The sequence below is a fragment of the Crassostrea angulata genome, chromosome 6, assembly GCF_025612915.1.
Source record: "Crassostrea angulata isolate pt1a10 chromosome 6, ASM2561291v2, whole genome shotgun sequence".
NCBI lineage: Eukaryota > Metazoa > Mollusca > Bivalvia > Ostreida > Ostreidae > Magallana > Magallana angulata.
The window spans coordinates 23,972,958-23,988,277 of NC_069116.1; the positions used below are offsets into that span (position 1 = coordinate 23,972,958).

At 33.1% G+C, this 15,320-nt stretch overlaps 1 protein-coding gene across 2 annotated transcripts; it reads right to left on the reverse strand.

Annotated features, from left to right (window-relative positions):
* Positions 1–1,225: 1,225 nt before the first annotated feature.
* LOC128186922 (phosphate-binding protein PstS-like) lies at positions 1,226–4,744 on the reverse strand. 2 transcript variants are annotated; one of them, XM_052856902.1, is made up of 2 exons: positions 4,369–4,744; positions 1,226–1,436 (listed from the first exon to the last, which is right to left on the reverse strand). In XM_052856902.1, exons 1-2 carry the CDS (start codon positions 4,671–4,673, stop codon positions 1,226–1,228), a joined length of 516 nt encoding a protein of 171 aa, XP_052712862.1. In that variant the 5' UTR covers positions 4,674–4,744. The 2 variants fall into 2 exon arrangements, 1 of the variants encoding a protein (XP_052712862.1); XR_008244008.1 differs by lacking the exon at positions 1,226–1,436 and adding an exon at positions 1,485–1,986 and having other exon boundaries at positions 4,369–4,503.
* Between the last annotated feature and the right edge of the window lie 10,576 nt (positions 4,745–15,320).

The following is a 15,320-nucleotide window of genomic DNA, read 5'->3' on the forward strand; positions in this document are numbered from 1 at the left end:
CATTTTATTGTGAAAACTGTTAACTCCCGCGCTTGCGCGGTATACCATTTGGGGGAATATTTAAAAAAAAAAAGGATTTATAAATGACTGTGGATATAAGAATTGAATTCTATCATCAATATTTAAAACAATGGTTGCTACAACTTGTGAATAGACTTAGGGCAAAATGATCAGTAGACCAAGTGTGGTCAAACTGCTTTATGTCTTGCATTATAGAAATCAAATGCATGGTTGCATGACTAACAAAAGAGTAATTGATGTGAAATACAATAGAATTAATGCCAAAATCATATCGTATCTGATCGGTATATTGCCAAATATTCTAAAATTATTATCTGTGTTGTATAATTTATATAAACTTATTAGCGATGAATAATTTACCAAAGAGTAATGGATACTAAATTACATGTATAATGGAAAGTTTTGGCTAAATGCTTAGTATAACTACACTCGATTAACTTGAAAAAAATTAAACCGATTTGAAAACATAATTTGTGAATCGTGTTTTTCCTCATACCATCCGCAAAATGACCTACATGCATATGTTATCGAACAGCAGTATCTGTTTATGTCATGAACTTCATGTGGCGCCAAATATTAAAATGCTAGCGGATATTTGTTTAAAAGCCATGAATATGGTAAAAAAAAAATTGCTAAACCTGAAAAGAGGGAATGATGATAAATAGAAAACTGCGTCATTATTTAGTTAATCAAATATAGACTGTTTCAGTACCCATATCCTACAAAATTGGACCCTCTCAAGTGAGCCAACAAATAAACTGATTGAGGTAAAGCGAAATGTTTAAAATACGATATATGTCTCATTCATAGTATCGTATTATGACTTTGATCGTATAGTAAACATTCACCGTGTAGCATGTGCTTGTCATGGACTAGTCTTGAGCATTGAGGGACTGTACCGTAAAACATACTACAAATTCATATGAAATAAAAACATATTTGAAATCGATACAAAAAACTATTTTACATTTCTTGCCCTCACCTCCATGTACATTACATTAAGTAGGGAAAAGTGAAAATGATAAAATTGTCTTTGAAATAATTGCTTTATCCACAGTTACACAAAAATTGTTACAGGTGCAGATGATTTTCTCCAGAATATTTATAAGGAATTTTGAAAACCTGCATTAAATGCTTAATCATCTTAATTGAAATGGGAAAACAAATCATTAGACAGGGCTAGTAAAGATGTTCGAAGGCCGTCTTATTGTCTAATAGCGTACAGGTACACATCTCCGATCACCTTGTTTAAAGGTAGTTCACACCGCCGCGGCTGCAACGAGGACCGATAAATTAACCGCGATGGTTTAACGCGAAAAGAATTAACCGCGGGGATAGCGCTGTTAAATACGGGATCCACGTTGCCTGCACTGTATCTCCCATAACAAATCAGACCAACAAAGGTTTTGTAATTACTGTAAAAGTATAAAGATTTATTTTAATTGACCAAAGAAGCTATTGCCTTTCAGCTTGTAAAAAATACTCCTGACTATAACTTTAAATTCTGCTTGTTTACGTGGTTTTATAATGCAGTTAATGAATATAATAAAAATTTTCAATTTTGAAATTGCATTTTAACGATAATAAATCTGGTATTTGCGCCATCGTACTTATCATTTTTTTAATGTAGGATCTATAGAAGATTGTTGTGACTCTCCGACTGTTACTATAGTCGCTAAGCGAGTTCTATCCTATTGGTTTTAAGCGACTTTTTACAAGGCTGTTGAAGAGATCGATTTAAAAGAATCTCTATTATTCACTTTGTTGAATAAGTCTTTGACGATTACGTCATCGTCTCACAATACAAAAATGAATCCTTGTATGGTACCTGGAAAACTCTTTCAGAAATAAGTATTTTCTGATTATCCTACAACAGTTAATGTTTAGTACTCGAACAAATAAATTGTTTTTCATTTTTTGTTTGCTCTCCTGCATATCAGCCAAATTCATCTCATATATGTATACCTGTAAGTAAACATTTCTTACGTCAGTATATGTTGGCAAGGGATCGGAAAATAAGATAGAAAACAATATGCCAAATCTTGTATTGGAAACTCAATTCCAATGTCTTTCAACTGTTTTTGAAATCATCCATGGATTTGCAGTTATTAATCTCGTCCACAAGCAATTTTGCCGTTAAAGAGCACTTTCACCTAATTTTGCAATAACATACGTTACAAAAAGAGAAAGCAATTAGTTTTTTAAAATTGTTTCGATGAATGTCGAAAAAAAACTCTACGATCAGAATCACGATCAATATCAATGCACAATTTACATACAATAATAATCGGTAGAATTGAGTTATAGCTGTCCCTTTTTAATTATAGAATGTCATCCGTAATAAATATTTAATTCAGATTATTATGCTCTTTACACTAGACTGCTGTAAACGGGTTTCATCGTAATTCATCAGTTAATGAATTAATGACCTCATTAATTCTTTCTGCGTATGCAAGAGTTACAGTAAAAGTTGGATTCATTCAGCAGAGACCTGTGTATCCTCGCCCATCCTTTCATTGAGTATTTAAACGAATCTGATTAAAACCTGTACAAAAAATGCATCTACAGAGTCAACCGAAATAAGATTTATCAACCTCAACATGTATTCGTATGTATGCCTTTTGGAGACCATCATTTAGAATAGGTTTTCAAAAGATGAGTAGCTGCGCATGAGAACTTTTTAGTTTAAAGGATGTTAAAAGCTTCTGATTTTTTCATGTCCAAATGTTTTAGATACATAATTTACATCATGGCCATGTCTATAAACCCAACATATCCCCGGAAAGGCTTGCATAAAAAAACTACATGCCTAAAATATTCAAGAAGTCGTGAGAATTTCTTTAAACGGTTTACTTGAACTTGTTACCGCTTTTGTCTAGACTAATGAGTGAACATTTTGCAGGGTTGGCAAACTAGGAAAGATCAATTTATTTATGTCAATTAAAAAATGCAGAGTCATTTCCTTTTTTGTTGGATCAATTTCAAAAACTTAAAAAACATTGTTTGCGAATAACTTAAGTTAATGTTATAAGTTAAATCAATTTCACTCAAAACGTAATTTAATGTTGTGCATTTTTTTCTTGGTATCTTAATATTTAAAATGGGCGCAAACAGTTTTGAGAAAAATATATAATTTTCGAATTGCTTAGAACTGCTTATGAAAATTATTTATGTATTTATGTCGCTGTATATCACAATGTATGATTTACAGGGACTGAGGGCTAATATGGGATGTGATTTATAACACACCCCTAGAGTTTATTACACACGGGGAGGCTATTTTTCGGTTAATATCGCACAGGCCGAAAAAAGCATAGTTTCTGTAAATATACGATATAAATGTGTCTATCGATTTATAATGAAAATGGTCGTATTTAACAGAGAAGCTTTTATTAACTGAAACGATCATTTAGTCGGAGGAAGGGAAGTGAGGATGAGAGACAGACTGTGTTTGAACTGCAATCCAGTACACAAGGTTTATTGGTCATTAATAGATTTTACAGCTCTGATTTACTTATTTGCTGACACGGCCATTATCTTCCATCTTTTGAAAGTCCCCTAGTAACTACTGCTCTGAGTGTTACTAATCAATTAATTGTCCACACGCATTTCAAATACGTGTGCATACAATTATATATCCTTGATTTTACCGAAAAGAGGTATTAATAGTGCAGTAGCTTCAATACATACATGAAAGTATAATGAAATATATGATTTTCCTTTCACTAAAAGCATGCAAAATATAGAAAGTTTAAATCATAGCTGATTTTTCCCCCAATTAAGTGAGATATCGGTATACTTTTTAATAATTTCTGAGTATTTAATTGAACACATCTAAAATTTCAAATCTCTTTAATACCACTTCAGCCTGTTTACACTTTGTTGCACTGCATTTTCTGGAAGTAATCACGATTAAGAACTGACTATATACACAGAATTCTAATCATTTATTTCTCGATGCAGATTTCCTGAATTCAATTCAAATCGGTGGTTACAGATTTTTTGATACCGATATTCTGATACCGTTGTAAATTTAGTATACATAGGTTTCGAAAATTGTGTCAAGTAACGTATATTGAACTTTCTTTCTAGAAAAAGATACCTCCAGTTCAGCGCAGGCGGAGGCGGAAAAAAATGGGGGAACGGATTTTAGTCCTTAATGATAGAAATAGTTGCAGGGCCAACTATAAGAATTTCATTTGTCATTTTCAGATAAAATGACAGATATAATCAAATCACATAGCATTCCATTTAAGGTTAGCCTAACTACATTTAGAAACACTTGTACAAAACAAACACTTACTGTAATACAACAAGTTTTCGCATGATTGCAAGGCAAACACTTACCCTGCTATGGTCGGAAATTCAATCATATCCGGATACAATTTTTTAGTCTCTTCAGATAGCAGAGAATCTGATCCAGCATATTCAATGTCTTTATTTAAAGCGATTGCTTTTTGTCCACCTCCACTTCCAATAGAATCGTAATCCATTGAAATAGATTGGTAGGGTTGTCTATACGCTTTGTATGAAGGCATCCACATCTTGTAAACTTCACTAGGAAAACTCGCACCTTTCCCTCTTATGTTGACATAGGAAACCACAAATGCAACCATGTTAACTAAAATCCATTGCAGATATTTCAATTTCATTTTGAATCATTTTAAATCATTACATGGATGCGTTTGATCAAAACTGGTATCGAAGAGTGCTCGACTTTGGTTTCAACCTGAGAAGCGCGACGACTGACGCAGTCAGAAGACGTGTGGTTTGATAGTTTTATATCATTACATTATATACAGCTCCAATGAGACGGTTCAATATTGTTATAATTAGAGTCTGCTTTGATTTCAGAATCCATCACTCACAAGGTCCCTTTATTGGAGTCACTGCCAATAAATATCTCATGCTTTTACTCTAAAGAATATAAGTATCTTTGATATCTGAACCACAGAAAATTACGACCATACATTCTTTTGTATGTCTACATTTATACCTTATTTATTTTTATTAAAAAGGGTTGAAGTCGTTGAAAACTTATTCATAATTAAGGGCCTTATTAAAAAAAAAGCCTCTTAAGTTTATGTTTTAAAAACTAGTAGAGAGTTTATCTATCGCTGTAGACATTTGTTCTATTCATATTACCACAATTAACAATGATTTACAAACAAGTTGTAAAAGGAATATAAATTTATAATTAAAGTTTAACTGATTAGCTTAAAAATGTTTTGAACCTGTTTTTCTTTATTTGCAAAACTCGGTGGCAATAGTAATTTTCCATGGCTACCAGTTTGTCAACAAAATCCGTAATTTTTAAGCGTTTGAAGCTTAAAACTAAAATTGCGCTCCAAACCGATATTCAATCTCTCGGTAAGATTACTCAATGTAAATATACCGGGAGCTACAGACCTGGCTCCAGGATTATAAAGCAAATTCAGACTTTAGTTAACAGTTGTATACAGTCAGTCTTAAAGTAGATCAGTGTTCTGTGATGTCATACTTTATTGTAAAACTTTGAATTCTTTAAAATCTGTGCAAGATAGTTTTATTTATTTTATGTGAATATAATTTCATAGATGTTATTAGAAGTACTGTTAAGTTCAAGACATTTTTTCAGCTTAATTTTATCCTAAATTTACATTTATTTAGACATTTTATCAATGCTAAGGGGAAAAAACTCTTTTTCTGACTTTTCTCTTAGTTGTATGTCTAAATGCTATAATTTTTCTAATCCCAGCAACTAATTTTAAAATGTTTTTGTAGTTTTATTTTCTAACACAGTTGACGATAATATTAAAAAAGATAAACAAGTTTCTGCCTACAAAGATTTTACTTTTAACCAAAAAAGTACGGTTTTCTAATGCTAAAATATGCTCTAGTTCATGTTCATTTGACATCTCAAAAAGTGTTATGACGTGTATATTTTTTCTAATAATTGATGAAATTTAAGTCTATTAAATTGAAATCAGTTCTGTTTCTCAACTTTCATCAGAGAATTTTACGAGTATGGAGTCACCTTAATATCTCGTTTAATATCTGAATCGGGATCACAGCGCTGTAATTGTAAAGTTGTCGGTTTAAACAGTACAGAAACAAAGTATTCCTGTTAAAGAAATGATCGGCATGTGGTATGAATTGTAATCAATATGGAATAAGTTAAATGTTTTGCCAAAACCGCAACAGGCATCAAATAGCATATTTTAATTAAGGGTTGGCAAGTCTCTTGGACCGCAAGGAAGTTTGAATAAATTCTAAATTATGATACTCTGTTCTAAACAACAACATATAAGTCATATTGTATTATATCTTTGTATTGGGAGAGGGCGGTCTAAGTTATGGAACTTGTGCCCAATCCCAATTGTATTTTTGTACAATAAAAATATGTTCAAATCATAAGTCACAATTGTAAACAATCTATTTTCTCTAAATTGTGTCTATGGGAATATTAAAATCACAACAGAGCTCGAGGGGTGTTCAGCAGAGCGAATGCTCGCGAGCGCTCTCCAAAATTTGTGTTACAGATATTGGAAATTTTGACAAGCGTTCGCGGGCACCCGCTCTGCTGAACTCGCCTCAGAATGCACGTGATGTCGACTCGTTTGTAGTGATGTCAGGACTGTTCTACATTGCTTCATCTCAATTTTGCCTCAAGCTATGTCTTTCATATTTGTATTTGCTTGGATGGTATATTATAATGTCAACAACAAACATCGATTGTGCCTTTGTGTAAATATATTATCATTCATTGCATACAGTAATTCACAATCAGTAAAAGATTAATGTAAGTGATATTTAGTGATATTTACTTTATCTAAATGCATTGCACACAGTTTTAAGCATATGTTGGAAATCAAAAATAGATATATCAAATATCAGGAAATATTTGCTCTTCAAGACAGAGAAACTACCACTGTTTTACAAGTAAGTCTTAAAAGGATTTGATTGTCTAATTGACTACCAATGACAAAAAGAATATTCCGTCGACTGTCCAATTGACTACCAATGACAAAAAGAATATTCCGTCGACGTGTGAATTTTAATTTTAAAGCTTTAATATTCAATTTTTTATTTAACAACACATTTATTTCTAAATTTAAAAAAAATCATATTTTTGTTAATTAGATTTCGACTTTGAGTATTGACTATCTACACTTTTTAGTCAGTGCATGTTATACGTTACAAGTGACACTTCAGAGTCTTTTAGAAAGGGAAATACAATAAATCTTTGGCAACTTAAACAAAAATGACTAATCAGAAGTTATAGAGACGAACAAAGTGAAAGATCTCTGCATTCTCGCAAAAAATACAGGTTGGACAGTTTAATACTATTTAGTCACTTTTTAAACTCTTGAATTGTTCTCCGTATTATGGTAGGCCCCAGCACGATAAAGAACCTTGTTGCTAAATGGCCCTCAACATGGGGGAGATTATTTGAATTCTTTCACTGCCATTTTGAAGCGTAGCAGTGAGAGTGAAATAATGATGTGTTCGGAGAATAAAACAGCTGGTTTGATTTTATTCAATATCAAGCTGAATCGATTGAAAGGATATTTAGGATTTTATTATAGATATTGTTAAGGTACCGGTTTAAAAAAAAAGCATCTCACTCACTTGATCACATCGCGTTGTCGTAAAATGATAATATCATGCAGTGTTTTCATCCGGTGCTTATTTAAGACATGGTTATGCAATAGAAATAGAACAGGAAGAGCCATGGTAAAATTTAATAACTCTCAGTTACTTTTATTGGAGGAAAGATATTGTAAAAATTTATTAGACTCATATCTATAGATTATTTTGCAAGATATAAATTGTTTCTCTGCAAATCTATAATGTAGAAAATGAAGGATACGGGAGAGAAAAAAAATCTTTAAAACGAGGCCAAATCTTGGTTATTATTCAGTCGGTGCAAATGCTTGATTGATTTTACAACATTTATATACCTTATAATATAAAATTCTTGTCCGGGTCATATATTTTCTCCTCTTGGGCCAATCTGGCTCATACTTCACCCACAGAGTGCATTTGGTCAAAGGGTGTGTAGTGACCTCGAACAAAGTTTTAAGGTAAATGGTCAATTCAGACCACGTTAAAAAAAACTTTGTCCAGAGCATATATTATCTCCACGTAGCTCTATCTGGCTCATACTTCACATAAACAGCTTTTGGATACAGAATTTGCAGTGACATTTAACTTAGTTTCTATGCCAAATGTGAAGATCGTAGCAGATCTCTTAAATTCAAGGTTTTGGCTCTAAATCCTTTTCCACTTTTTTCCACTGGCTTAATCTTGCTCAGACAAAACAAAGAATGCCTGTAGGTAAGGGGTTTGGAAAGAACTTGAACTATTGTTCTATGCAAGCCAACTGAAAAACTAATATTAAGTCATAAGTTAAGGCTAAAGCAGTGATCTCTGGAATGCTTTTCCTTATGACCATCATTTAACCGGGGCCCTTTGAGATTGTCATCATCACAACGCGGTCTCTTTCTTCAGTATACCCTCTCTTTTACTTTTATCACGGTTATTCGTGGAAGGAAAGTGAAACCAACCAGAATCTATTTAAAAAAGACATGTTGCAGAAATTATGTTTACTATTTTCGAACCATAGCAAGCTTCTCTGTGGTTTTGAAACTTGCTTCGTAATTTTTGTTTTTTTTAAAATTAATTCATCATTGCATTATGTTCTTTTCTTTAATACTGCATCTTGCAAGACAAAACTGATAGTTTAATGTATCTTTAATATGTATCTAAATCAAACTCCTTTGTGTCTATACAATCATCTAAAGTTTTCGAATCATTTCGTGTTAAGTGTTTTTGGAAGTCTGAAGTATTGCTATGCAATGAACAAAACATCAACAAATAAAACAACCCAACAGTCATTACTATTAGCAATATATAAGCTGTCTACAAAAGTGATGGTGTCAGAAAAGACCCTTTCAAATTTCGCTACTTCAAAGATAGAAATATTTTGTGGCAGAACTGACACAATTACATTTTGTTGATACCAAACAACTAGTAATAAATGTTTTTACAGACATGTATTTTGCAACCAAATTGTAAAATGTGATTCGGAATACTCCAATTGACTGTAATTCTCATACCTCTCGAGAGTATTATTAAGAAAACCTGAAAGTTCGATATAATAAGCTTGGTTTAGTGTCTGAGGTTATTGAACCGAACTGCAAGGTTCTTATTAAGGTCTTCCGTTTCCAATGGAAGACCTTATTGTTTTCGTACTTTCTTCTTATTTTTTTCCACAAATTTTGTGCACGCGATTTCTCAGAAACTATTCGGCCGATTTCAACAATTTTTTCACAGATGATTGCCAGAGGTCATAATTCTAGACGTTTTTTGAATTTTTGAAATCGTCACTTCCGGTACCGAGTTACGGCCGATTTCTATTTTTTACGACTTATTTTGTTCAGAACTGATCTTAGAAACTATCAGAGATATGACTATGAAATTTTCAGGATAGGTAGTCTTTAGTTTGAAGTTCTGCACTATTATGTTGTTTTACACCAGTGGCGCCATTTCTTGGAGCTCGCCGAGGCACGAATATTGGGTACGAATTTCGAATCAAAATTTTCATACGTTTTGATCTGTATCTTTTTATGAGTTGATATTTTATTAAGACATATATAATAAAAGTGGTAGATAATCAAAAGTTCTTTCCAACAAAATCAAAAAATAGGGGATGGTCCCTTCAATTAGGGGCCAAGACATCCGTAAACTCTATTAATAATAACTTAAAAACGATAAAGATTTTGTAATGCATTATAAAAGCAAAGTTGTTGATCGTAACAATATCTATCAGGTAAAATCATTGCCACGCCCATTTATTACGTAATTAGGGATTTTAGGGGCCAAAGTACTTAAACTCTGACGCAATATATCTAGAGAAGTAGACATATTTTGTTAGGCCTTGCAGAAGAGAAATGTTTGCATTGATGATTCTAATCGATTCCATTAATCAAAACACCAATGTCTGTCCCCATTAGGGATCTAGAGGACTAGCCCCTAAAATATTCAATCATTTGTATCTCAAAAATGATCAACAATTTTAGATGGGTGTAAGAACAAAAAATGTTAGTATTCTGAAGACCTTTTAAATAAAATCATGAAAAAGGGGCTGGCCCCTTAAGTTAGGGGCCAAGACACTCGTACACTCTATTACAAATAACTTAAAAACGATAAAGATTTTGTAATGCATTATAGAAGCAAAGTTGTTGATCGTAACAATATCTATCAGAAAAAAATCATTGCCACGCTCAATCATTATGTAATTTGGGATTTTTAGGGCCAAATTACTTAAACTTTCATACAAGATATCTAGAAAAGGAGACATATCTTGTTAAGCATTGTAGAAGAGAAAATGTTTTCAGTGATAATTCTAATCGACTACATTAATCAAAACACCAATGTAAGTCCCCATTAAGGGTCTAGAGGTCTAGCCCCTAAAATTTCCAATCATTTTTATCTAAAAAGTTAACAACAATTTTAGATGGGTTTAAGTAATCTAGAGACCTTTTGAATAAAGTCAAGAAAAGGGGCTGGCTCTCTAAATTAGGGGCCAAGAGACTCGTAAAGTTTCTTACACATACCTTAAAAACGATCGAGGTTTTGTAATGCATTATAGAAGCAAAGTTGTTGATCGTAACAATATTAGTTTGTAAAACTCATTGCCACACCCATTGATGGCGTAATTAGGGCTTTTAGGGGACTAAAATCTTAAATCTTTTATGTGCTGTATCTGAAAAAGCAAAACACTTTGTTAAGCATTTTAAAGGATATTGACAATCGTATACATTATCTGAAAGGAAGGGGTTGATGGGAAATTCTGAAATTTCATTGATGTTTTAATCGTATTGTTTTAAAATTGAACGGAAGACCTACTCGTTACTTGTAACGAGATCGTATCTAGTTAATTTTTATAATCATACTCGATACAAAACACACGGAACTCTACACGTTGACACATCTATATCATTAATGCTAAAATATAGTAGTTAAGTAACAGGGCGTACGGCCAGAGTTGCCGATGGAAATCAATAACAAAGCAAAAGGACAAGCCGTAAAATTAATTATCGAAGAACAAAGATTCGCGAAAAACTGTCATTTCAAAGATCTCGTGTCACCTAACTAAGCGTTAGTTAAAATTTGAGATCTCATCTGTAATCTTCTACAATTCAATTAACGACGAAATTAACTTCTGAAACTCTATTATCATGTTAGATTTATATAAATGTGTGCATTCCGCCATGTACATGTTGTTAAACTTCAAAGTAAATAATTAGTGTTCCTCTGATAAAATACCTGATGTTAATTATGCAATCCAGGAGAAATGTTTTGTAACATCTCTTAAACCATGACAAGGTACGAAAGGTACACATCTTGTATGATATTAACGATTTTCTTTTTGCGAGGCGGACCCACAAACAATGCTTTTTTTTCGAATTTTGCAGTAATAATAAAATACAAATAAGACTGGAAGAGAAAAAGGCCAGCATAGCCTAACATTGACTTCATTTAATATTGAATCGATCTGTTATAGATGTGTATGCGACTTTGCACATTCATGCAAACCATTTTTCCAAAAGTTGTTTTCCATCAATAGAGCCTACTCCGGATATATTGAAATTCATTGGACCATGCAAGTTATTTCAATATATTCGTATTTCAATATAAGCGAAATTGACTGACGTGAAGCCGCCATTTTTGAAAGTTCAGTCCCGATGTAAGCATAGAAAACCAAACCCGAACAAAGAAAGTGGGCGCATAAGATTTAAATTCGGCAGGAACCTGGGCACATAGGAAGAGTAAAATTTCATTGATTGTTTGTGTATATTTATTAAACTATAATCGTTATTTGGTTCCTTTATGGTAAGAAAATTGATAAAAAAAATGTTTGAAATGCAGTTAGTTTTATCAAAACATGGGTCTGAATATAGCAACACGGGGCGATTTACGCTAAATCCTACTTCTTTACAGCTGTTTTTAAATGATTTTATTGTTTCTGGGTCTTCTCTCCACAAATTTAAAACGTGTAAAGATTATATATTTCAACATAGAATGTGTTGCTTGTTAAAAATAGATGGAGAGATGACCCAGAAATGACCAAATATGTACTTTTTAATATATTTTTAGGATGAAAATAAACTAATTATAAGTAATGAGATATGAAAATTTCGTGGTAAATAATTCTTTATATCATTTCTTTATGAAGTCTCCCATGGCACCGTGGATTCGTGTCTGCTTTATGAAACTCGGCCTAATGGTGTTTTGGGTAGTTTTTAATTAAATTTACAATTAGGTTTTTGAAAATACTTCATTGGCTTTTTTAGCTATGGTATAGCTAAAGTTTTTTCGAAAGTTTGACACTTCTGAATGATTGTCTTGTTTCCGAATTTAAAGGCGTTTTCCTCTTTGTTTTCTGACACTTATACATGTAAACAATGGTTTCACCGGAATAGTATGGGTGTTGTGTTTGTAAAAGACAACTTAAAGGAAAAAGAAAGCGGCCAGTTAGTGTTAACATTGCAAAGGTTCTTCGAACGAGAGGTACTGAAACTACAAATGTAAGCACCATATTTGACACATGTAGACTTTCAATCAAAAATAATTTATCTAAGAATATATCTCGAATACTAATACAGGGTAGTCCAAATGAAAATAGAATCAGTTTGCAAATTGTGCTAGCTGGAAAGTGTAATATAAGCTGCATTATTTGTAGAAAAACGGGCTCCCTGAAATGCGTTCCCAGAGAAGCAAGAATGAACATTTTTACTAATTTTGGTATTCTTGTACCACTTGGTGCCCGATGCTGCCCTCTCCATCTAACCGGCAATTTCATTAAACCATCAACACATGTTCATACATCATTGTTCAGAAAAAAGTCCACTGCTTTAAACTCTGATGAAATTGTGTCGTTATTTAATGATTTAAGAAAAGTTGCATCTACATCTCAGAGTCGCCGAATGTCATTTGATAATCACTTGCTATCTGATGAAGATTACAAAACCTTGTTAGGAGTGTCAATAGATCAATTTATCGACCTCAATCAACATGTCACATCTATGTGTAACACAAAAGAAAGAACAATAAGAAACGCAATTGGCATATTCCTGTTTAAAATGAAATGTGGATTGTCTAACGCCCTTATTGCCACTTTTTTTTGGTTTAGCAGTCGTCGACAAGTAGCGCGTATAATTCAACAGACGCAGACGGCACTAGTATGTGACTTTGTTCCTTTACACTTGGGGTTCAGTCATTTGTCACGTGACACAATTGTGAATGACCACACGACGGACATTGCAAAACAGTTTTTTAGTGATCCAATATCTGACACAGTTATCCTTGTTATGGATGGTACATACGTGTTCATTCAGAAAAGCTCAGCATATCGTTTTCAAAGGTTATCATACTCCATGCATAAGAATAGACCCCTTGTAAAACTGTTTGTTATAACCTCTACTGATGGCTATATAGTTGATGTCATGGGTCCCTACCTATCTAATGGCAAAAATAACGATGCCTCCATTATCAAGCATATAATCACGTCAAATTCTGGTAACATCATGGAATTCCTCAAAGATGACGATATTTTGATAGTAGATCGCGGTTTCAGAGATGATATTCCCTTCTTAAATGAACTGGGTTTTAAAACACACATGCCTGCATTTCTTCAAAAGTCTGTTAAACAGCATAGTACCAACGAAGCAAATATGACACGTTTTGTCGCCTATTAGTGCGTTAGGTGGTTGAGGCTGCCAATGACCGGATCAAAAATGGAAGGTTTTAGACAATGTTGTTTGCAACAGTCAAATTCCACATATCAGAGACTTTGTTCGAGTTATTTGTGCAATAATCAACAAATATAGACCTCCTTTAAAAAAAGATAATCAGGATGATGATGACATTGCACGACAAATGAGAGTCGCAGCATTACCCAAAATAAATTCCCTCCAAAGTTAAAATTCCGAGAAAAATAAAATAACTGGCTAACTATTGAATCCAAAGATGCTTTACCAGATTTTCCTATTTATACTTAAGACCGATTGCGTCTTCTAACATTTGGGGTGTATCAGCTCAAACAAGCGAAAAAGTATACTGACGAACATCTTGGAGACGAGGGCTATAAAATTGATGTATCCTGCGAGGAAGCTGGTTTATTGCATGCCAGAATACAGTCTAGATATACCTCTAGAAAACTTTATAATATATGGGTTGAGTTCAGCAGGGAGGATGTGAAGGGATGGTTCTGTGAGTGTAAAGGAGGATCTAGAACAGTCGGTTGTTGTGCCCATATCTGCTGTCATATGGTACCTTTCCTTTGCTCAACACCAAAACTACACGGCAACCCCTGACATGCACACGCCATCTCTATGCGACGCGGCAGATATTGTATATGAGACTGATTCTGGAGAGGAATCTCAGTAAAATGTTGATGTTTACGAGTTTTAAATATTATGTTGGGTGTGTTCCCGTTTTGCACACATTTGATAATTGGGTATAGAACAATAGGTGTGATTTGTGTTGTGATAGTAACTATAGTCTGCTTTCGGTCAAAGATTTTACCTGGATTTTTACCTGTGTTTTATAGATATTTTTTGTAGTCGTATGTATTCCTACGCCAGAGTTCAATATAGTCTCGTTCAACTCGACGCTCGGCTGTCTCCGTAAATCCTTGTCGGAGATGTACGGTGTCAGCCGTGCGATTGGTTGAACGAGACTAGAGTTCAATGTTGCTTGGATCCATACATTTTTCGAGAAATATTTCTATTACTGATACATAGTTTGATTGAATTAATTTTATCTTTAAATATTATTTAACATGATTCAAATGGGGGTTTCTCGACATTCTTGTCGAAAAAGTCCAAAAATTCATATTATAAAAATGTGCGTAATTCAAATTAGAAACTACATGTACTTGTCAAGCAAAGTAACATATCATTGATTTTAAAATAAATAAACATCGACAAAATCAACTCCCGTCAGTTCTTCAGTACTTTGATTTAATATTGATGCGATATACCTCAATCTGAAAAAGGTTGAAAATGCATGAATTAAGTCTTCATTTGATAGGTTTTGTGAAGAAATCTTTACAGTTTTTGAAGCATATAAAATTGCCGATTTATCATTATACAGTTTGTCTATTTCTTCGATTATTCAAGCCACAACATAAATGAAAAATATTTAGCAGCGTTTTCACTAGACGCATTTCCTCCATTTATGTCAGCAAAAGCAATAATTAAATATTAACATATGATATTTTCTCTTCAAACTTTTAACATGTACATGTG

Coding starts and splice junctions, on each gene's coding strand:
- LOC128186922 (XM_052856902.1), bottom strand. CDS start 4,673: ATGAAATTGAAATATCTGCAATGGATTTTAGTTAACATGGTTGCATTT. Junction 1,437..4,368: donor GAATTTCCGACCATAGCAGG/GTAAGTGTTTGC, acceptor ATACTTTTACAG/TAATTACAAAACCTTTGTTG.